Source organism: Tachysurus fulvidraco, chromosome 12, assembly GCF_022655615.1.
Source record: "Tachysurus fulvidraco isolate hzauxx_2018 chromosome 12, HZAU_PFXX_2.0, whole genome shotgun sequence".
NCBI classification, from domain to species: domain Eukaryota; kingdom Metazoa; phylum Chordata; class Actinopteri; order Siluriformes; family Bagridae; genus Tachysurus; species Tachysurus fulvidraco.
In genome coordinates, this window is record NC_062529.1 from 6,846,098 (window position 1) to 6,870,563 (window position 24,466).

Consider the following 24,466-nt stretch of genomic DNA (forward strand, 5'->3'; position numbering starts at 1 on the left):
GCGCTTTTTACAATAGACATAGTCTCAAAGCAGCTTTACAGAACATAAACATAGAGCAGAAGGTAAACATAATTAATGATAAAGGAAATAACGAATAATAAAAGAAATAAGAATTAACAGAATAAAAATTCTAGGTTATTATTAGATGTATATAGTTCACAATGTGTATGTATTTATTCCCCTATGAGCAAGTCTGAGGTGACTCAGGCAGCAGTGGCAAGGAAAAACTCCCTTAAATTGGTAAAGGAAGAAACCTTGAGAGGAACCGGACTCAAGGGGAACCCATCCTCATATGGGTGACACTGGGGGTGTGATTGTAATATACAGTCATTTAAATGTTGTATTGGTGTAAGGATCATGGACTTCGGATCTCCTTAGTATCACATGTATGTTAGCATGAAATGTCTTTATGTGGGTAAACTTTTGTATTAGACTGCATACACCACAGTAATCTGTAGTTTTGGACGTGGCACAAATTCAGCAAGTATTTAGTGAGTAATGGTGAATAAACACGCCCCCTGTGGGCGGAGCATGAGGCGTTCAGGTGACGGGAGAGAGAGAGAGAGAGAGAGAGAGAGAGAGAGAGTTTGCCGCTAACGGTTTTTCCAGCTGACAGCGACACAGAGGAAACATTTTATCCTCCTTGTTACGGAAAAGCGAAGTGTAGTTGCACAATACTGGTTGGGAGGGAAACAAACAGATCAGCATTATGTTCAGCTGGGTGAACAAGGAACAGGGTGGAAGAAACAAGGACGGCGACATGTTTCAAACGGTGACCGAAGGACTTCAGAGTCTCTATACTAAAAAATTACTGCCTTTAGAAGATGCTTACCTTTTCCATGACTTCCACTCACCTGCCCTGGAAGAAGCGGATTTTCAGAGCAAACCAATGGTCCTATTGGTGGGTCAATACTCCACAGGAAAGACCACTTTCATAAGGTAAAGATAGTCTTTATATATTATTGTCTTTATACTCAACAAATATTATATGTATATGTTTAATATAGGCACGGTTATATCTTTGGGTCTGCTTGAGTTTATTTTTATTTGGCAAGACACTTGTAAATCTTTACCTTTCTTTATCTAAATGTATATATAAACAGAAGACTTGAAAATAAATTAAAATAAGTGCGGTTTATAGTGTGCACTAGTTATTGAGGCGGATCCTTTTGGCAGTGATGAAGAAAAGCCACCTCACAGTAGCCTCACAGTCCCACATAAGCTTTAACAAGCCACCACTTATTTACCTTTATAATTATTTAAAAGCACGTCATTATAGGCATAATGTCTAACAAAGCAGACTGGTCAAGTGTCACCTTTTGTAACGAGAGAAACTCTGGGATTATGTATTAATGAATGAACACTCTTTATAATAGAACAATGCATTACAAGATTAGGACTGCGATATCTTCACAATGTAACCTGTAACTTACAGGATGTTCAAATAAATCTGTTTGCGCAAAATGTTTAGCTCATTTTATTAATACTTTTGCACGGCCATTAGAAATAGAGCAAAAGAAAAATACTTCCTAGAGATTAGTGCCAAAAGCTTTATAAAAATGAGAATAGATTTAATATTTTGTAATTGTATTTTTAACTTTTAGTGGAAGTTATTTCACAACCACACACTTTGTACTAATTATATTACATAACAGCGTCTTTGTTCCTGGGTAGCATGCGTCATTTCCTAATTTTTATGCCTCAAAAATATGAAGTATGCCTATTTATACCATCAAACTTTGCTTTTGTGACCATTGATATTATGAATATGACCACAAAGATATATTTAGAAGTGAGTCGCTTTTAAGATTTACAATTACAATTAAGCAGCTCGATAAATAAACTCTCCTTATATTGTTCTTGGTAACGGCGTCAAATGTCTGTACAAAGCACTTGCTTTGTTCCTCTGAGTACGTTCCCATGTTCTCCTTTCATTCATAAAGATGACCTTTATGGATATGGACTTTGCGAGACATCTTGTAGCCTGTTTTGCTGAGTTCTTCACCAGAGTCTCCTTTAGCTCTACATACTGTAGCTTTCAGCTTTGTTCTTGCCCAGGAAGCCCTAAACTGCTGTTCCAAGCCACTTTCTCCTTCCTCGTGAGCTTCCTGGAGAATTCTTCCACATAAGCACTCCAGGAATTTCATTATTTGTGCTCCGAAGAAGACGCCACTTCTGACTTTTTCCCAGGAAAACTTGAAGGCTGTCGACTCCTTACCTGGGCTCAATTTTATGTACGCTGGTGGAAACACCACATTCTGGTGGTCCATCAGTGGCTCCCACTTGTCCCTGTTCCTCCCCACAGCGTTCTCAGTCTACTTAAAACTTGAAAAAAGCTCCTTGGAATGTCTTGAGAAAGTCAGAAAAAAATAGATTTTGAAATTCAATCAAATTATTAGAATTTCGATTATTTCTTTATTGAGCCATTTTCTCATTTCAAAATATCCTTTTCCCTACCACAAAAGCAAGTGTGAGGGAAATATAGCCATTTCCTATACTGTGGCAGTATAAGCAGCTTAGCTCAGCAGAGGGGTCATTATTAATATCTTTAGTCATCAAATGAAACAAAGTTCAACGAAATTATATGTGTTTATTTGAATTTATGTAATTACTTACATAATCAGACAAAAAAAACATTGTTCAAAACATATTCTGACTACTTTAAGTTTGCATAGACTTGATATTTTTAAATAGTGTTGACAAATTGGTAGCCAGTCAAAATAATACAAAGTCATGAAGTTTGACATTTAAAAAAAAGGAAGGAAAAAAGTGTGATTTAAAACATTAGTAATAAAAATAAAAATTGTTAAGAGTATTCATTAACAGTTCTATTTAGGTAAACTACAAATAAAGTATAAAAAAAAAAAAAAGGACACACACTTTCAACCTTCATGGTGGATATACATCATATATGTTAATGTTGAGTATCAAAATAAGATATTTTAGCTTTATACCACAGCGTTAATAAATTCTCCCTTCTGAATCAGCTAGGATTGGATTGATATTCTGTAACAGGCTTTGGACACATGGAAGCTGCAAATGGCGTATAAGGATGGCTAAATTTGTCAGAACCTGTTATGAAAGCTTTTGGGCTTGATCTAGTTTAAAATGTGTATGTATGTGAAAGCTTATAAAACTAGACATAACTAGACATAAACAGAAACATAGGCCTTTATATGTATTTTGAAATGTGAAAAGTGACTCCTGAAAATAGAACAAAATCAGTGTACTTTTTGGCATATGTCAATAATTTGAGGCATGAACTCGGGTTCAGATTTCTTTCTTTCGCAAACCGGTTACAAGCATGCTAAAAAGTTGCTTCCTCGTGTTCTAATGTTTTGCAGCTCAAGTATGAACATACAGTACATGACTAAATGTTGGTGAACATCTGACCATCACATCCATATGTACTTATATTCCAGATTTACTCCTCTTTACTGTTACAGTGGCTCTACTCTACTTGGAAGACTTTCCTCTTGATTTTGGAGCATGATTGTGGGGATTTGTGTTCATTCTGCCATAAGAGCATTAGTGAGGTCAGGCACTGGTTGAGGCTCTGTGCAGGACACTCAGGTCCTCACACTCCAGACCTTAGCAAATCTTAACTTGTCTTAAATGGACCTCACATTGTGCATATGAACATCATCTGGTCAGAAGTCTACAAGCTCTTGGCCATATAGTGTATTATGAAAAAGAAACGAATCAGTTTTGTAGGCCTGTGAGTTTGTGGTAGATATGATGTATTCAAGTAGTCATGTATGATGTAATATTGGGATTATTCCCTGGTGAGCATTTGTCAGTTTTGAGTCTTGAACTCAGCAGTTAGCAAGAAACTTTGCTATGTGATCATGAATTCACATGGCTCATCTTTATCTCTGTTTAACAGTTGGAGCGCATCAGACACTAACGTGACTCCATCCATGCAAAGCAAGGAAAAGCTAACGGTTAAGCCATCGTTTCTTCTGGCAGTGTTGGAAAGCAGCTGATCATATTTAGCTAAGCTGCTTCACTAATTCCTCATGAGAATGAATACATTTCAAGTAGGGCAGTTTATAGTGAATAAATGAGTCTTCATATGTAGTTACTCCCTTTCGTGTTCAGTATAAAATCACAGTGGATGAGAGAGTCATACTACCACACCCTCGTTTCCTTGCTTTAGGTCCAGAATTAGTTTTGAATATGATCACAGACCCGGCATTATACAGAAGCACAACTGCATAGCCCAGACTGTTTACAGGGGTACTTCTAAGGTTTTTAGTGAATTTCTAATGTCTCTAAGTAGTTTGTAGGAGGACCACCATTATAACAGTACCTTTAAACTGAGTGGTGACTTTCACTTTTGGCTGCAGGTATTTGCTGGAGCAGGATTTTCCTGGTATGCGGATCGGGCCTGAGCCGACGACAGACGGCTTCATTGCTGTGATGTATGGGGAGAACGAGGGAGTTGTACCTGGAAATGCACTGGTGGTGGACCCCAGGAAACCCTTCCGGAAACTGAATGCTTTTGGAAACGCTTTTCTGAACAGGTAACATTAATGAGGTGCTTTCTGACCCAACTTCTGGCTGCTGAACTGGAGCTGATACTATTGTTTAACTCATGAGGTTTAAAGATACACCAATTTCAAATGGCAACATGTTTATGGTAAACACTTAAATGAAGCAATAGTGGATAGGGAAATAATTCTGAACAACTTGATCTAGGAATTTCTTTATAGATCATATATGATATTCGTTATTAAAAAAAAAAGTTGCTAAAGGTGGAAAATTGTGGTGGTATAAGAGGAGTAAAACAATTCTGGGTGTGCTCATATGGGTAAATAAACATTACACTACACCATCATTGATTATTTAGATATAAGTGCATGGTGTGCTGTGTTTATTTAAATAGACGTTGATTTCAGTTGTCTATGGTAAGACTTGAGCCTAATATCTAATATGCTGTGATTGTGATTGTTTCACTATGATTTATGCACGTAGACATTTTTGTTTTGCTACTTTAACATAGAGACGTATGAATTACAATCTAGAGTATTCACATTTAGTATAAGAACACTAAGGAAGTAAACTTTTCCCTAGGTCAATCCAAAATACCCAGATGAAGACTTAATGTACTTCCTCTTTTCATGGTACAGGGGAAACGACCAGTATTTTTTGTTTAAATTTCCCTGAATAGTTAGCAGGTAAAAATCAGCGGAAATTCTATGAATTTGTTTTAGTACACAGCACAGGTATGCATATTCAGTCACAGCTGGTAGGTGGAGTAACGGGTTCAACAGCTACTGGAACTGTTGCTAAAACAAGCCATTTCCATGACGTAAAACTGCTGAAAGATTCACGCTACTGGTTGTTCGTGTAAAGAACACACCACATACTACTCATTCAGACGAGACGTTTAAGTACCGTCGCCATCCATGTCCACGTGTGTTGGACGTTTTAGTTTATCGATGAAAAAAGGTGTAGAACTTATATATAAGGATTTTATTACTAGTTTTAGTTTGCTCCAGTATGTCGACCCTTCCTGACCTTCCTGGCACATGACCTGTTATAGCCAGCTTCACTTTCCATAAACAAGTTAGCTTTGGAAATGGTCACTCCTCTTGTTGAATGCCAGTGGATGTTGTTTGCTGCCAGCTATTTAATGTTTAACTTTAGCATTTGGACAGTTAGGGGAGGGCTATTTTTTCCCTGCTGGATGGATATTTATGTAGAGGGGAAATAGGTAAATGCTTCTTTCACAATCACTGCCACCGAGGTCAAAGACACACTTGGCAGAGAGCATCTCCTCTTTTCCAGAGGAACCTCAAACAATGCATTGGGTTTCCTGTGGGCCACTCCTGTGCGTCATGTTTTGGCATGTTTTTAAGAGAAATTGTTAGGGATTTTTTCTTCTTCTTTTAAACAGGACTGTTGATCAAATGGTTACGGATCGTGATTCATTTCTAGAGAAATAATTACTGTCTGACTCTCACTTACACTGTCTGCTGACAGAGCAGCTCATACAATTCACAGCTTCCTCTTTTATAAAATGAATGCCATAAAAGGTTTTTTTTAATCCAGTGTTTTAGCATTTCATAGCACATGACCAATGCATAAGACAGTGAACATGTAACATATCTGTAGCACTATTATTATTTTGTGCTGCTTTTCAGGATTGTAGAAATACAGAAGATAATTATATTCGTGACTGTACCTCTTGTATGGATGTGATTGACTCAAACTAGTCCTTAAATCTACACGACCAAATCTAGCCATTAATCCAAATGTTATTTTATTCTTTCTGGTATTATAAACATTTGAGTTAGAAGCAGATGCAAGTTTTGGCAAAGGCTTAGCATTTGGTAAGCTAAATAAGGAATATTTAAGAAATAAAGGTGGATGCTTTGTGTCAGCTGTTTCACTACGAAGTACGATATACAGTCAACAAACTGTTGTGGTGGAAACACATGTGTTTGCTTTGGTAACACTCGGTATGCTTTGTCTTCATATACCACCAGGTTCATCTGCTCTCAGGTCCCCAACCAAGTCTTGCAGAGCATTAGCATCATTGACACACCGGGCATCTTGTCTGGGGAAAAACAGCGTATTAGCAGAGGTTAGTAGGTAAAATATGAATTTTTGTTGTTTTTGTTTAAGTGCAATGGTCTGATGATCACATGGCCACACTTGTGGTTTGGTGGAAGTCAGCTAATGTATACGTAACGTAATAAAACACATCATATCATAATTCTATTGCCATAAAAACAATCCTCAACCACAGTCCAGCCTTCGTAGCCTTAGGCCCTCGTAGATGTTCCATTTTAAAATGCTAAGAGAGCAGCACCATGTCTGGCAGTCATTGAACAGTCATTGAATGTCCTAAACTCCATCCGTATGCTGTTATGTTTGCAAGGCAGACAGTGTGCATGAGTCTGCACTGATTTTCACTCCTACATTGCTGATGTCTGGCTGCATCCATAGCTATTACCCCAGCGCTTCACTCATTAGTTTTAATTTCAGTCACCAGATGCAAGCCTATATCTTTGTAACGAAGCATCGTTTCCGTCTCTGCCTTCTTTCCTGTGGGCCTGGCATCACAAAGAAAGCAGCTTGTGTTTCAGTCATTTGTCAGCACTTCTTGCTTTCTGTTCCTCATCTGACACATCTGATTAAACTCTTTAAACAGGCCTAAATGTAACACCTTGTGAAGAAGCAATTGGTCATGTGCTTATAGCTTTTAACTATTACTTAAATTGGATGTATATACTCACCTAAAAATATACAATGCTTTTTATTTACATTTTTAGACAATCTAAATTTTGGTAGCTTCAACACAATATCACACCATTTACTTTTTACTGTTATTTATTAATCTATCGATCTGTCGATCGATCGATCGATTACTATTTTCTTTTTTCCAAAATACATAAATACATTTTTGTTTGGATTTTGCAGTTATTTTCTGATTGCTGTGGCCAAAAATGCGTTCTATGATAGCTGTACACGTGAATGGAAGAGGGCTTTGGTTTTGTGAGTGTTGTGATGATGACATGTCACATGCCTTGCCCCAAATCTGCAATGTACTTGTAAAAACGTTTTTAACAATTCACATTGTCTCAAAGCAGTGTCTAATAAACACACAGTGTGTTTCATACTGTTTAGAGGACAATGCTTTACTGTTACCACTTGGCTTCATCGAAGGGAAGGGTATCAGATGGGTGCATGATTGTAATATATTACACATATATATAGTAAAAGACCTGAAGCTCACTCTCTAAATACAGGCTACATTCAGCAATGCAACTGTTATAGTAACACAAGTGATATTAATCATATACATGCTGTTTACTGTCAGAGTAGCCTAAAGGTGCATAGCTTCTTACAAAGAGGATATTAGGATTAAATCATATTTGAATGTGATTATTCAGTTCAATTTCATGTTTTTTTGTGTGTGGCATTTTTAACAATGGCCATATATATAAATGACAAAGTGTTGTAAAATTCGATTTTATATTTCTGGCTAGTGAGCAAGACAGAGGACAGCAACAGTGGCACAGAAAGAAACCTGAGACTATATGATTTTTTGCTGTCTGTGTGTAACCAGATATTTATTGCACTCACCCAGCCACGGTAGTATTTCACACTTATATCTGTCATTGCCAGAAATACATTTTATCTATTTCTTTCTGAAATTAAGTTTCGTTGTTTTATAGAATTTCATATAAAAGCAGAACATCTTCCACATTTGAAGAAAGGATGATCTTAGTTCCTCTATTCGAATGGGTTCAGTTTCATTTCATCACTGTTGCTAATAGCATAAAATCCCCCACAGTTGAACAAGATCAGTTTTCTTATCGCGCTTTATTTAGTATGCCCAGCCCTATATTCAGACCAGATCCATTTACTCCAGCCAGGTTGTGGAGATCAGGACAGGACAAAAAACAAAACAGGATATTCTCCATGTCTCATGTCTTTTCAAAACAATGTGTTGGTTTTCTTTTCATTTTGAGTTCATAACCTAGTCCTCAGTATCCTACTTTCTACTTGAGGTCTCAGTCTGATAGCCAAGTCATGAGGCCTAAGCCTTATCTTAAACCTTCAGGACAGGACAAGCACAGTGAAGGGTAAGAAATGTTAGTACATGGGGAAGAACTAGGTGCAGATTACACCAGGCTTCAGTCACACAGCACTGCTCTGGACCTGTGGGATAACACTCTATGTGTGTTCCACATCTGTTCTAGAAATAGCATCCTGTCAACACTAATCTCTCACTTCTACTGATGATTTACAGTAGGTGTTTAGTAACACTACTAAGTTGTTACAGCCAAAAATGTCATTCAAATAATACATATAAGTAATAATTCTTCATTACAACCGTAATTATATCACAGCATTTGGCAGACATGCTTATCCTGAGCAACTTACATGTTTAACTCATTTATACAAATGAGCAGTTAAGGGTAAAGGGCCTTGCTAGGATTTGATCTCATGGCCTTCTGGTCAGTAATGTGTACTCGCTGTCCACTTTATTAGGTACATACTTTTGAAGCTCCAGTGGATGGTCTTTGTCCAGTCTTTAGCTGTCTAGTTTCGGTGAGTCTGCACACATGAGGAAGTTTGGGGAAGTCGTGGCCTACTGGTTAGAGCGTTTGACTCCTAACCCCAAGGTTGTGGGTTCGAGTCTTATAGCAATACCACGACTGAGATGCCCTTGAGTATGGGTCACCATACTTAGCTGTACGTCATGTCACTATATGAGATCCTTAGATTCTTATTTTTGACTAACAGGAGTCGAACCTGATGCAATTTGCTATTGTAGCCCATGTGTTTTCCTAATATTTTTCGTAGGGTTTAGAACAGGACTGTGGGCTGGCCATTTTATTATTTGAACCTTCTTAGCATTAAGACAGGAGGTATTGTCTTGCATGAAAATTGTGGGCTGATTGGGAGATGCTCTCAGAGAACGAACTGCATGTTGCAGAGGAGTTTCAAATACTGCAAATCTTTGCCTTCACCCTCCCATGTAGCTGTGGAAGAGGACCAACTCCTGTTGCAGAGAACATCTTCAAACCATGACACTTTCAGCATTTTGTGTGGACACAGGAAAACAAAGTTCACTTAAGTGATGAGAGCAAGTTTAACTATATGTATACACATGGGTTTAATAAACTTTCATTTTAAATGGAAAGAGTTTTTTATTAATGCATGGTCATGTCAATTGTTCTATATAATGACCAGCAAGATGACTAATTTCCCCTGCGTTTCAATCCAAGGAACAGCTTCATTCATCCAATTTTCCACACCCAAAAGTAACCCATTTGTAATATCAAACCCATGTCTACATGTTAACAGACTAATATAATTATAATTACACTGAACTGATCAATGATTAGCTGCCAGATAATCCTGCAGTATTTGTTTCTCTTATGTATTGTTTAAGGTTGAACACTGTCATATATGAGAGATATATGAAACCAGCATGTGATATCAGAACACCTGAAAGATAAACTTAGGATAAAAAAGATGCACTTACGATTATAATGATTATTGGTTCATTAATAAACATTAATAAACATGTAGTACAGGTTCATGGAATTGGACTTAAAGGTGGGGTCTCTGTTGTTTGAAAACCAATGTTGACATTTGAAATCACCAAAACAAACAAGCCCCTAACCCAAATGGGTCCCACCCCTGTTTTGATAGCTCCGCCCCACACATACACCAGACAAGTATAACCCAGACAAGTATTATGGCGGAACCTGTTGGGGCAGCTGACCGACATTTATTGATTTTTTTTTAATCAATAAATGAACTCAATGAGTAATACTATGGTAATACAGTGTTGTACCATGAAAGGTTTAGCTCCGTTTCACGCGGAAGAAGTTCAGTTTTCTCCAGCACTTGGAAAGCAAATCCTATATTAACACATCCTGCTTCTTGCCTTATCGTAAGCCTTTCTTTCTTTGTTTTTATCCTCCATGTCAATGTTAAAACCGCTTTCTGCTAATGTCACACATGCGCACTGAACACTCTCTCCTCCCATATTGACAAGCCCCGCCCCTTTCTGCTCATTGGCTACACGTTAGTTTTGTTTTCGTTTTGTTTGAAGCATTTCTCAAACAACGAAGACCCCACCTTTAAGCTAAATAAAATGCACTATTTAATGTTTTGTATAATTTCAAGGCCAGTCATGTGCCTTGTTAGACCATTTTTAGACCAATGACTCAATATGTACCTTAGTGTGAAGCCAATCTGGGGATACAACACACGTGTCCAAAATGATCATAAGATTGAACACCAGTGGGTCTATCGTCAGGATGCCATTAAAAGAGCTTTTACACCTGTAAACCAAACTCACAGTGATAAACCTTTAAGTGAAAACCCCAGAAACTATACCTAAATACAGGTAACTGCTTTATAGTGTTATTCTTATCATGTTAATTATACTCATATATAAACTATACATAAGCAAAAGTGCTTCAAGGCGCATCTCTTCTTTGCAGGCTACGATTTCTCTGAAGTTCTGCGATGGTTTGGTGAGCGTGTGGATCGCATCATCCTCCTCTTTGATGCCCACAAGCTGGATATCTCTGACGAGTTCTCGGAGGCTATCAAGGCCTTCCGTGGACAGGACGACAAGATCCGCGTGGTTCTAAACAAGGCTGACCAGGTGGACACACAACAGCTGATGCGTGTCTATGGGGCTCTGATGTGGTCTCTGGGCAAAGTTATCAACACCCCAGAGGTGGTGAGGGTGTACTTGGGGTCCTTCTGGGCCAAGCCCCTACAGAACACGGAGAACCGCCGACTCTTTGAAGCTGAAGCACAGGACCTCTTCCGGGACATCCAGGGCCTGCCACGGAATGCTGCCCTGCGCAAGCTCAATGACCTCATCAAAAGAGCCAGGCTTGCCAAGGTCAGCTAGATTTAATCAGCTGTAATAGAACTGCTGAATCTCTCAGCCTTGTAGATTCACAAACCTATACGGTCCATAACATTCTATACAATCTCTACACCATATATAGATCACTGGTAGGCTGTGTAACTTCTTTGAGCATACCGTCTTGCTACACATGTAAGATCTGCGCATAAATAATTGCTGCCAAGAAGGAGTATTTGGGTGAGGAAGGAAAACTCAATGTTATTTTTAAATGATATCAGTGGAAATGTTTGGAATGATTACAGATAATAATGACCTTCAGTTCTCCATGTCATGGCTGTTTTGTCTTGCATCTGACCTGAGTTCAGACACTGTTGTTTTTGGCCAGCTGTACTCTGCAAACACACCCGCTGTGCCACGTGAGCTCTCAGCGTGCTGTCTGATAGAGTCTAGAACACCACTCAAGTCTGTACCCTTTTAAGCATTCCATTTATGGATCTGCCACTGAGAGCGCGTCTTATCTCTTCCGCAAACTGCCCGAGATACAGGGTTCCTGGCTCTGCTCGCATTCCTTCCTAAAATGCAAAAAAGCATGTGGGAAAATGTTATGCGCACAATGTCATCCCTCAAAGGGCCCAGTGTAACCCATTTCATTGGCAGAAGGAATGTGCATGACGTATATCAGTTTAGAAAATGACCAGCTCATATATTTTTTCTCATTACCTTCTACCCTGCACTGCCATTCTTCTCGTATGTGCCACTCCCACCACTCACTCTGGGTTTCTGGCCACTGGCCATATATTATAAGAACAAGCATGGACGTATTTTAGTCCTCCTCCTTCAGGAAATAGTTGTGTAAACATAGTCACTGTTGACCATTTCCTTGGCAAGCAGCAATCTCAAGGTGGAGCAGTTTTATATCCTGCGACCAACCGGGAGAAGTGCGGTGCAAAGTTGAGCATGTCTGACATCTTCCTGATGATAAAAGAAATACTGTTACAGTGTATTTGTGGTGCTGTATTCCAGGGTGTTTTTTATTCTGAGTATTCATAGTCATTGCCTTGGACAAAAGATATAACAGTGTGTACTGAACAGATGCATTGATTTTCTTGGCCATTAATATTACTCAAATTACCTTTGCAGAGTTTAAGCCTTCGAGGTTGATAGTTTTCTTGAATATAGCTCCTAAAACATTTTTTCATTTAAGCTTAAAGGAATGTAAACAAAAGGAAAACGTATAATAATAGTAATAATAATAATAATAATAATAATAGCCTGTTTGGAATATAATGACATGTTTCTCTGAATAATGTTTCTGCCTGTAGGTGCATGCTTATATCATCAGCTATTTGAAAAAGGAGATGCCTTCTCTGTTTGGAAAAGAAAAGAAGAAGGAAGAGTTGATTGCACACTTACCCGAGATCTATCAAATGCTGCAAAGAGAGCACCACATCTCACCTGGAGATTTCCCCAATGTCAACAAGATGCAGGTAAACCCTGTAATCAATCACCCATCATTATCACTATTATTGAATTACTTTCTTGCTAAACTACATTCGTCAGAAACATCCTGCCAATAAGCCGTAGCTGGAGGTCATCTCTCCACCCTTCATTCAATTAGAAAAAAATAAAAACAAGGTAGAGAACAAGAATGGATATTAATACATCAAACTCACTAATCAATACTAGTTTATCAGTCTAGGTTAGCACTGTTTACCCCAGCTGAGGGATTAGAGAATAGAATAGAATAGAATAGAATAGAATAGAAAAGAATAGAATAGAAAAGGTATGAGTCTGGGCCTCGTAGGACTAGAATGCTTCCAGGAAGCACTTACAAGATACAGACTGGACTCAAAATAGATCTAAATTTAAGGTCCAGCATCGATTTAGCATGTTTGCAGCCGCCTAAAAAAAGAACCACATCAATCGATGCTGGCTCGTTGTTGTTGTTTTTCTTTTTTTCTTTTATAGATCCAGCATGTTTTAATTTTGACTCAGTATCACAGGAATAGTCAATAGAACTACTTCTAGGCAATGCATTAGAAAAAAAAACCTTGAATTTTACACCCACATCAATAAATATTATTTTAATAAAGATATTCATTTAGCAACATTGTCCATGTCATGTGTCTGTACAGGAACAACTTGTGCACTATGATTTCAGCAAGTTCCCTTCCCTGAAAATGAAGCTGATTGAATCAGTGGACAAGATGCTAAGCAACAAGATTGCACAGCTGATGAACATGATCCGGGAGGAGGAAGGCAAGCATCCAGTTCAGATGGTGATGGGCGGGGCCTTCCAAGGCTCTGAGGATGGACCATTCGGACATGGCTACGGCGAGGGCATTAGTGCTGGAGCGGATACCGAAGACTGGATTGTAAGTCGTGACAAGCCACAGTACGATGAGATCTTCTACACTCTGATGCCCATGAATGGCAAAGTGACCGGTGTCAATGCCAAGAAGGAGATGATGGGCTCACGCCTGCCCAACACTGTGCTCGGAAAGATCTGGAAGCTGGCCGATTGTGACAAAGATGGCATGCTGGACGATGAGGAGTTTGCCCTGGCTCAGTATCTCATAAAGGTCAAACTGGAGGGCTATGAACTGCCTTCAGAGTTACCACCCCACCTGGTGCCCCCTGGCCACAGGAAAAACCCCACTGCAGACATCTTGTACAACCACCAGGACGACTAAGACCCTGAATTGACCAGAGCAAAAACATAACTACTCCTATATAAACATTACTCGACAAATTACAGTCTCAAAGAGGATTCAACCAAATGCTAATTCGGATAACAATAAATTTTACAGCAAATTTGACTTTATAATGATTGCGCTGTTAAGACAGATAAGTACATAGTTTAATGTTATTCTTAACATGAGTACCACCTGACCACATCACACAAGGTATTGACTTTTTAAAAGGATGATCTTAGACTTTGGTAGAGAGCAGTCTGCTTTTGACAATACACACCCTACACATACAGTTCACACAGAGACCAACAACAATCTTACAGATTAAATATTACAATTCTTAAGTGACGTACCAAAGCTGCAGCAGAAGTAAACCATCCAGCAAACCAAAAAAGCCGTGTATGTGGGATACCGTATTTACGTACATTACATGCACACACAATAATGTCAAAGGTATTTGGACACGTTCATCACACTCCTATGTGGGTCTTCCCCATAATTTTGACTTGAAGTTGAAATAATACAAATGTATAGGATCAGAATGCTGTAGCATTTATTGGTCTTAACATTTAAATTTTCCAACACTTGAACTTAGAGCCCAAACCTATTCTCACATAAGGTCTGTAAAGACATGGTGGAAGAATTGAGTGGTCTGCACTGAGCCTTGGCTTCAACCCTACTGAACATGTTCGGGATTAAATGGAAAACTAAATTCATGAGGCACCTTCCAGCTGGAAATCAGTGTGTAACCTCCTGTAAGGGATGTGATAGCCCAGTGGTTAATGTGTTGGACTACAGCTCTGAAGTTTGTGAGTTGAGTTTAACCCTCAATTGCTCATTTGTAACAAATGAGATAAAAACAAATGTAAGTTGTTCTGGATAAGGGTGTCTGACTAATTCTGTAATTGTACTCTTGCGGCTGAATGGGTACAAATCCCAACATTCACCGTCCAAATTCTAATATGTCTTCTTAAAATTCTCCTTATTAATGCCTATTGTTTAGAATAAGATGTTTAATAGTGAGGTGTCAACATACATATGGCTATATAGTGTATTTCTATTGATGGTGCCAAGTCATCAAGTATACAAGAGTTAAAGTGATGGTTTATTGATAGATATCGTGTTATAGAGCCATATATGTATCGGCAGATCTAGCACATAGTCTAGGTAATATGAAATATCATTTGAATCTTAATGGCAAACCGTTTGTTATATATTACAATTAGACACCGGCCTTTAATTCAGCAAAGCTGCGTAGAAATGTGTAAAGTGAGAAGAACGGACAAATCTGCATCCGTATCCGTCAATAATCCTTTATGTGGATGTGATGCAGTAATGTGAGCATAACTGATGAGTCAGCTACTAATCTCTTATTTACATCATATCCATATGAAAACCAATTTTTAATTATATACATCTCATTTACTTGCAAAATGCCATATTTTTTGCTGTTACTGCATTATTTATTTATTTATTTCACGTCTCAAATTGATCCGAGTTAACTGAAGTCAGAAATAAATGAAAGGAACGATTCAAACACTGAAAATTAGGCAACCAACAAAAATATCAGAATATCCAGGTTTACATATCTGCCCTACACTCCACATCCCGAACAGAGCTTTCTTAATCGTCATGTTACGGAGAAGAATGAGGAATTTTACCGTACATAACTTTGATAAATAAGGACCAAAGTATTCATTTTTTATTAGTTCATCTCAAGGTTTTAATCAGTAGGCTTAAATTCTGGAACCGTTGGTCATTCTACACATTAATGTGTATTTATATTAATGTTTTTTACCAACAACGATAAAAAACATTCTTGTTAAATTTTAATGCTAATCATCAGTTGCTACTGGGGCATCAGCTCATGCTTGTTGGTTTAGGTGAAGGAAAATAAATTGTGCTGGAAAATAAATTTTGCTGAAAAATAAATTGTATAATGGAAATTGAATCACCTTTAATGTATATAACGATAAAAATATATTCATCTACACATTAAAAAAGCAAACTGCACCGAACACATTGTTTCTTGTTGATGTTAGTGTAATATTTGGCCTCTTTACCGTATCTCAGTGGGTCACGTTTGCTTCAATGTCTCGTGAGAAATAAGTGTGATTTGTACATTTAACAGGATAATTGTACAACGCTAACTGGTTCTTATCTTAATTTAATGCAAGTCTGTATCTGTTACACAGTTGTGTTGTTGTTAAAATTCCCTCCAGTGTTACATCACACCAGATGCTCAGTGCGCAGTGCTATAGAGTTACACCCGGCTTAGTCTGTAGCTCCAAAACATTCTTATTCACAGTAATAGCTCAGCACAGCAGTGCCCAATTGTACACGAATACATATTGTATTTTTACAGTATTTTTCAAATAATTGTCTTTGACTGACTAGTTCTCTTTGCAGTCTGTGTGTATGAAGAGATGAGCTCTTTGAGGACACAGAAAAAATTGTGTATTCCAGCTGTTAACATCACTGTCTTCGTGCTTCATGTATTTGTGAGTTTTTCAGTTTTAAGTGAACAGATTCAGTCTGTAGTTAGATGTTGTCGCATAAAGAGAGTCTCGTGTATTCGCTAACCCTTAAAAGTACAGCTGATGCAGTTTATTATCACTAAATGGATAACTTTTGATAATCAGTCATAAATATTTAGTTTGTAATAATGTGCCTATGCAACCTGATTAGTGTATTGTGTATTTCTCTACAAATATTGTAGAAATACAGTAATTATACTTGTTTTTTATTTTGTTTTTTAATGATTTTAACCAAAAATTACTGTGATTCTTTTATGAGTGTTGTCTCTTTTTAAATACTATTCATGTTAGTTTTTTCTTCCCATACTGGCATTTTAATATCGAGCACACCACTGAATGTAAAGAAATACCATTTATGTACTCCTTTTTGAAATAAAAGAATATTTGGATTAATATTTAACAATAACATTTATTTCTCCTTATGATATCGTGATTCGGAGATCTTTATAGATGTGGATTTTACCTCGTGTGCTGACTTGATCTGCATTATCATTTTATGGCTGAAGTATTTCCTTAAAAGTGCCAACTGCATACTGTGCTATATTATGTGCAACCTTTATCCCTCTCGAATTTACAGAGTCAGGTGAGAGATAGTTGCCCTCACTGTCAATCTACTACTTACTGTGGCTTCAAAGTTCAGTTCACTGCTTCACTGATCAGGCTACAAGAAGGAGCGCGAGTAAAATCATGACTGTTGCTACTTCTTAGACCGACGCTTTGCTTAGGCTGAGAGCTCAGAATTGGACATAGTGAAGGTTTGTTGAAAAAAATATATATTTCGGTGTACTTGATTTCTTTTTATTTATTTATTTTACTAGTAGCTATAAAACAAAATTTGCATTGGTATGTTTATATATACTGTGTATATAATATATAGTATATAATATATAGTATATAATATGTATTTGTGTATTTTACCTATAATGCAGAACATCTAGGATCACACTTTTAGAATTTGACCATGTCGACATACTGCATCTATACTGTAGACTATTCCTTCCATTCCATTATATTAAGATAAAGAGTAGAATTAGATATTCTGGATAAATGTTCTTGTTTTTGTTCACACCTTTTAAGTCTTATTTTAATCGCTACCAGCTCTTATCTTATTTTAATGGCTACCGGCTATAAATTTTTTGTTGACTCGACTCGAGCCTGGCTGTAAAAGGGGTAAAATAAAATACCAGGAATTTTTATTGTCTTTTGGGTCAATTTAAACATGGAATGCAGAATCACAGATGTAATGCAAAAAAGAGACAGATTAAATATTATTTCATGTAAAAAGATATTGATTATAATGTAGAATATAATTATTATAATGAATAAATATAATACTTCATAAATATAATTAACTGTAAAAAAAAAAAGTTTCTTTATTCCACCACAGTGTAATTTAAATGCATTCGATTTACAATCAGATTTCGACGTACGTAACCTTGTTCCAATTTTTTATTAATGTTAATTTCAAAGTTTTAATTAGTAGGCTTAGATTCTGAAATCGTCGGTCATCATACATGTTAATGTGTAAATTTTACCAACGACAAATAACATTTTTAATAAACTTTAATGCTAATAATCAAATGCTGCTGATAGTGTTGCACTGGAACTTCAGCTCATGCTTGTTTGTGGAAAATACATTGTATAATGAAAATCGAATCACCTTTAATGTATATAAAGTTAAAAATCTATTCACCTACACATTAAAAAAGCAAAATGCACTAAACAGACCTTGTTTCTTGTTGATGTTAATGTATTATCTGGACTCTTTACTGTTGCTCAGTGAATTACTTTTGCTTCTGTTCAAAAGGCTTAACAGCGAAGGCCTCAAATGCAGCATGAGGTGTGAAGTTTAATAATTAAGCTCATCCTGTGATGTAATCTAGGGGTAATAAATTCATATGTTCACCATTTAGTATGAAACTATAATGTATTACATTATATAGATTATATATATATTTATATTATAATATAATTTTAGCATGTGAAGAATATCTGACGAAAGTATCTGTATCAGTAGCAATAAGTGACATTGTATAAACTAGTTTTAAACTAGTTTTTAAACATTGCTTACTTCTGTGAACTTTGCTGTGATCTCACAGATGTCTGAGTCGGCAGACATAGATGAGTACGAGCATGGACGCATTCGGGAGCTGCAGCAGCAGCGCATGGCTGTCCAGAAAAAGACTTACACTAAGTGGATGAACAGCGTCTTCTCAAAAAATGGGGTATGAACAAGAACGAGCCACATCTTACATGCCCATTTTCATAGGCAGTATTATGCCTTACCTAATAGCAAAATATAGGAATTGTCATTGATAAAAGATTCATTTGTTCATTTGAACAAAAAAACAGAGCCAAATTAGTCAAATTACATATTCTATTGATTTTCTAATTGAAAAGAAATAAGCACAACCTTTGCAGCAAAAAAACAACAACAAAAAACCCTTCAAATGTCCTTTTTTATTAATTAAAAAATTGTGCATAAGACTGGACAAAAGACCTTAATTGATTCATTACATGGTCAAAAATAGATATTAGAAGTAAAGAATCCAGAGCATTATAAATTCTCTGACTCTTGGAAAGACTTCTGTGGGATTCTTTAATCAGCTGACTGGAACGCTGAAAATGAGGCTACATGACATACAAAGAGCAAAGCTATGGAAAAGATCAATGTCGTTATGAAATTGCCAGTTAAAGGGAACTGTGGAAGTCAAAGCAAGACCAAGAAGATTTCATATAGAGCCGTCTGTGTGCTGGTCAGAAAGTTAAAGCAAAATCCACATACAGTATGACCGCAAGGACCTGCAGAAATGACCGCAAGGAGCTTTTAGCTGACACAGGAGTGAAGGTGCACCATTTTACTGTGTTGCTTGCTTGCACAAAACATGATCTGGTGTCATCAGAAGAAATCCTCATTAATAAATTATTACCTAGCCAAGACAGAGGCATTCTGAGATTGAAAATGGAACTCTTTGGCATCAGTCAGGAAAGGCTTGCAAACTGCTGAGCGTGGGATAAATCCATTATAGTTTGGTGCTTTGTGTCAGCCAGTTCCGTTATAACTCTAACCCTAACCCTATAGACAGTGTGATTATCTCTTTTCACTTCTAAAAGCAAATGTGTTGGAGTGTGCAATCTTTTCCTTAAAGCTGTATGCACACACAAGTACATCCTCAAGATGTAAAGTTTTTACACCTTTACTGAACCCGATCCTTTATCTTCTTTACTAACAGAAACTGCTCAGTAACACATGGAAATGATGACACTTATCCTTTATGTCATGATAACATGGTAGTTATCTACAGAGATATAATGTAAACAAACATTAGTTTAGTCTCGTGCCTCCGGTTTTCCTTTGATCTAATCGGCCACGTTCACACACGACGAATATAATTCATGTTATCGTAACTTATGTCAGTAAACGTACGTATGTACACAATGCATAAATAAGCAGTGAAGTTTGTTGCTAGAAGTTCTCAAAATTTCTAAAGTTCAATCTTAAACAAATAGAAAGTTTAACCATGTAAACAGTGCTAGCTAATTGAGCTAATCTCTAAACACGTTACCAGCGAATTAGAGGTATATAATCAGAGCCGATCGGCCCTATACGCTCATTACGCAAGTTGCGTAGGGCCCCGAAAATTATGCAAGGCCCCGCCTCCCCTGCCTCATTTTACAGCGCGTGTTAATGTTTACTGTGTAGATGACAATATGAAGCGGAGATATCCATCTGGCCATGAAAACAGAAAAAAGAAACACAATGAGAGTGAACTGCGAGAACAGCAATCGGGTAAACTTGTGTTCTCTTCAAGTTTGATGTCAGCAAGAGCAAATAACAGTAAAGTTAAGTTGATGTGATTCTGTCTCTAGTCTCTATCTGACTAGATAAATTAGCTGTGCAGTGCTGCCAGTGCATCTCTAGGCCTGTCTGTCCGTCACACAACAATTTATTGCGTGAACATTCGCGTGAATAAAGAGCAACGGTGTTTATAAACGGAAGGTCGATAACCGTACAGTGTGTGAACATGTGTTCATACTGTATGCGCGTGCATGAAATGACACGCGCGCGTTCCAGCAGCAACATCTGTGTGAGGACCAGTACAAAAAGTATCGTGATAGCACTCCTAAATGACAATGTTTATAGTCTCTCACTTAAGGTTACAACAACGTTAATGCAATATGGAAACCAATGGATTTACATTGGAGTGGGCATAATGGCAGGTCAATATGAATGCACATCCCTCAGTAAATAATAACCATCAGGGATCAAGTATTGCTCTCATGCATACTATAAAACACAGTGATACGTTATGGCAAGCCATTTTAGCTTTTATACATTCACATGCTATGGATTTTTGATATCAGGAATTCAGTTTTCAATACTTGAAATGTAAATATTAAGAGTGTGATTTCTAGTAGTAACCAGATTTTTGATACAGTATCAGGAATTACTTTGTACACTAGTAAAAACGTCATTTCTGACATCTGCTATTGCATATTTACTATATATTTATATTATACTATATATTTATATTTGCATATTTACTTTTTTTTAAAAAGGAGGGAGGTTTGTAGTGGGAGCAGTGGGGTGTCAAGTGTGAATGTGTGGCAAATGGTTTACATGGCTCATGGGTCAGGTAGGAGGGCCACTTAGCAGAATTTTGCTTAGGGCCCCAGGGAGGTCAGGATCGAGTCTGTATATAATGCATTATATAATGCTGTGTTGATTATTATGCAGTTCACAAAGAGGCATTGTCTCGTACAGCTTTACAGAAGGAAATGTGGATTTGTATCCCTATTGAGCAAACTAGAGATAACAGTGACAAACTTCCTGAGATAACATGAGGAAGAAAACAAGAGGAACCATATTCAAAAGGGAACCCATCCTCTTCTGGATGACACCTGATAGTTGGATTGTATGTAAATCTTTTCAGTATACGTGTGTAGAAGAGTAAATTTAAACGGTACTAAATGTTTTGTAATGACATGCAGTATGTACAGTCCTAGCATGAAGACAGAAGAGTTTTTATGATTACAGCAGCACATACTACATTACGTATTGTGTACTACAGTATACAGGTGAGATTATCCCCTGAAGCATGCATCCCATGGCATTCCTTTCTGTATTATACATGTAAATAAGGACCGTAGCTCCTCCAATGCTGAAGGTTAATCGGAGTGAACCTTTGACCTCTTTTGTAAGTTCAATTATGTAACCCTCTGGTGGCATCTTAGTGAGGAAGAACATAAAACAAGGAGGAGAGGATATAGCTTGTAACTCAAGGTCTTGCATAAACATTTCAGCAATTCTGAAGACAGGAAGGATGCGGACCTTGCAGTGGGTAACAGTAAATGTGGTAAATATGCTGTCATAACAGCAACAAAACAAATAAAGGAAAGAATAAGTGATTTCAGAGTTAGCTATATTGTCAATTCTGCTATATGTACAGGACATACAAAGGGTTGAAATGATGTTTCTGTCAGTCCTACAATGCAGCAAGGAAAAAACAACAATAACTGTAAAAAATATACACACATATATAGACATGTACGCACTATCTATATACTGTAAATAAATATAATCTAAATATGAAAGCAGAATAAATATAAATGAGTGCCCACGCACACACATACACATACTGTGCTCAGCATAAATAAGTACACCCTGACAGATTTCTCAGAAAAACCTCCATCTTGCATTAAAATTAATACTTGCTCGGGATTCTATACAATAACACATCTGTACAAATCTGCTTAATTTAGGTGGCCAGAGAATAATTGACAAATAAAAGTGGTATTTAAGAGAGAAATCCACTCCCATATACTGTAATGCTGACAAACAGGGCAGTACGTGGAAAAGAAATGTCACAAGACCTGAGAAAGAACATAATTTCTTTGCACAAAAAAGGTCAAGGTTATAAGAAAATTAGTAAAGCATTGCTAATAAGCTTGAATACTGTCACAAAAGTAATCCAAAATTTTTAAAACGATGGACTTGTGGGAAGCTCCCTGAGACGTCAAGGCTATCCCTGCAAGGTAACACCTCGTCGGGACCGTTTCATAATGAAAACGCCATGCGAGTTCTGCACAGTTGGCTAAATCATTAGAGATTTTTCCGTGACACCATACGATGCACACTGCAGAGGAGTTGTCATCCACGATGGAAGCCACTGCTCAAGCCCATGCACAAAAAATATCGTCTACCAGGCTCATGTTGACAAAGGCAAAGAATACTGGGACACTACACTTTAGAGGGATGAGACAAAGATGAATGTTTTTGTCTCTGATGTTTTCCAAACTGTACTGTATGGTGTCACAAGGGTGAGGAGTACAATGAAAAATGTGTGGTTTTAACAGTAAAGCATGGGGGTGGGAGTGTTTTTCTGTGGGGTTGCATGAGTGCTGCAGGTGTTGGGGCGTTGCATTTCATAGCTGGCATCATGAATTAACAGACATACTGTGAAATACTGAAAGAGAAGATGCTACCATCACTTCGTGGCCTTGGTCCCTGGGCACTCTTTTTACATGATAATGACCCAAAACATGCATCTAAGATCGCTGGTTCATTTCTGAGGTGGAACAGGGTAAAAATGATTCATATATATATATATATATATATATATATATATATATATATATATATATATACATATATATATATATATATATATATATATATATATAGATATATACCAGATCTGACTACCAGATGAATGAATCTGTTCTTCAGCCTGGTGGTTTCCCAGATGGCAGAAGACTTTCTGTATGGAAGATGGCAAGAATTTCTGTATGGAATGGGTGGAGTCATGGGGGAATGTGGTAGTCTAGTGGGAACAGTGTTGGACTACTGATCGGAAAGTCTTGAAGTTAGATAAAAAAAAGTAAGTTGCTCTGAATAATGGCATCTGCCAAATGGCATAAATGTTAATGTAATGTAAACCTAAAATTCTGCATGCTTTTTGGGCAGGACGGGTGTTGTACATGTCCAGGAGAGAAGAGAGAGTGGCACTAATGATGTTCTAGCTGCCTTTACACTGTACCGCAGGGTTTTCCTGCTGTAGATGGAACAAATTCCAAACCACCTCATAATGCAGCTGGACAGGCTGCTCTCAATAGTGCCTTTGTAGTTTCCATGATGAGTACTAGGGCTCTGGCTTTTCTAAGTTTGTGGAGGAAATAGAGGCATTTCTGAGGTTTCTTGGCTAGTGCTGAGGTGTTTCTGGTCCAGGAGAGGTCCTCATTTATGTGCACACCCATAAACCTGGTGCTGAAAGCACAGTTGATGGTCAGAGGAGGGTGTTGGGTGTGTACTCTTCAGAAGTTAACAATTATCTCCTTTGTCTTCTTCACATTTGCGGAAAGGATATTGTCACTGCGTCACATTGGCAGTCAGCTCACTTTGTATCATCTGCAAACTTCGCAGTGAGGTTTGTGCTGAACTTGTTGTGCAGTCATGGGTTGGCAGGATAAGGGGCTCTGCATACATCCTTGGGAAGCCCCTGTCCATATGGGTGAGATCTGTATGTAGAGCAGTAGAGACTGCATCATCTTTGGATCGATTGGTCCAGTATGCAAATTGGAAGGGGTCCAGGGAGGACACTAGGGTGGATTTGTTTTGTAACTGTTTTAAGAAAAGGAATTCATCATCATGATGGGTGCCAGTAGAGGACATCTCTAAGATCATCTGCACAGTCCTTCAGCACCTGACCATGTATTTTGTCTGGTCTAGCAGCTTGTGCATGGTGGTGTCTTCTGCACAGGTGTGGTGTTGTTTGCTTGCAAAGCGTGCAAAGAATCTATTGAGGTCGTTGTCACAGATAGATTCATTGTCAAAGTTTTTTGGTGGGAGTTTGTAGTGTGTGATGGTCTGCCACAGA

The 24,466-nt window shown here is 37.6% G+C and overlaps 2 protein-coding genes and 1 long non-coding RNA gene across 4 annotated transcripts in view; 2 read left to right on the plus strand and 1 right to left on the minus strand.

The window, feature by feature from the left end:
- The first annotated feature begins 286 nt into the window (after nt 1-286).
- Nucleotides 287-16,982, plus strand: ehd4 (EH-domain containing 4). Its single transcript, XM_027172893.2, has 6 exons — nt 287-939; nt 4,350-4,526; nt 6,495-6,592; nt 10,980-11,392; nt 12,682-12,846; nt 13,495-16,982. Exons 1-6 carry the CDS (start codon nt 710-712, stop codon nt 14,050-14,052), a joined length of 1,641 nt encoding a protein of 546 aa, XP_027028694.2. The 5' UTR covers nt 287-709; the 3' UTR covers nt 14,053-16,982.
- Nucleotides 11,564-12,686, minus strand: LOC113659833. The gene is made up of 3 exons (XR_007144467.1): nt 12,492-12,686; nt 12,080-12,331; nt 11,564-11,931 (listed from the first exon to the last, which is right to left on the minus strand). It is a non-coding gene; the product is annotated as an uncharacterized LOC113659833 (long non-coding RNA).
- Nucleotides 16,983-17,142: 160 nt separating the features above from the next.
- The window catches only part of sptbn5 (spectrin, beta, non-erythrocytic 5), a 46,794-nt gene continuing 39,470 nt past the window's right edge, over nt 17,143-24,466 (plus strand). The window contains exons 1-2 of one of the 2 annotated variants that reach the window (XM_047821126.1): nt 17,143-17,344; nt 18,689-18,814. In XM_047821126.1, coding sequence (XP_047677082.1) covers nt 18,689-18,814 — 126 coding nt within the window. In that variant the 5' untranslated portion in view covers nt 17,143-17,344. The remainder of the gene's footprint in view (nt 17,345-18,688; nt 18,815-24,466) is intronic. The other variant, XM_027172892.2, reaches the window with a different exon arrangement.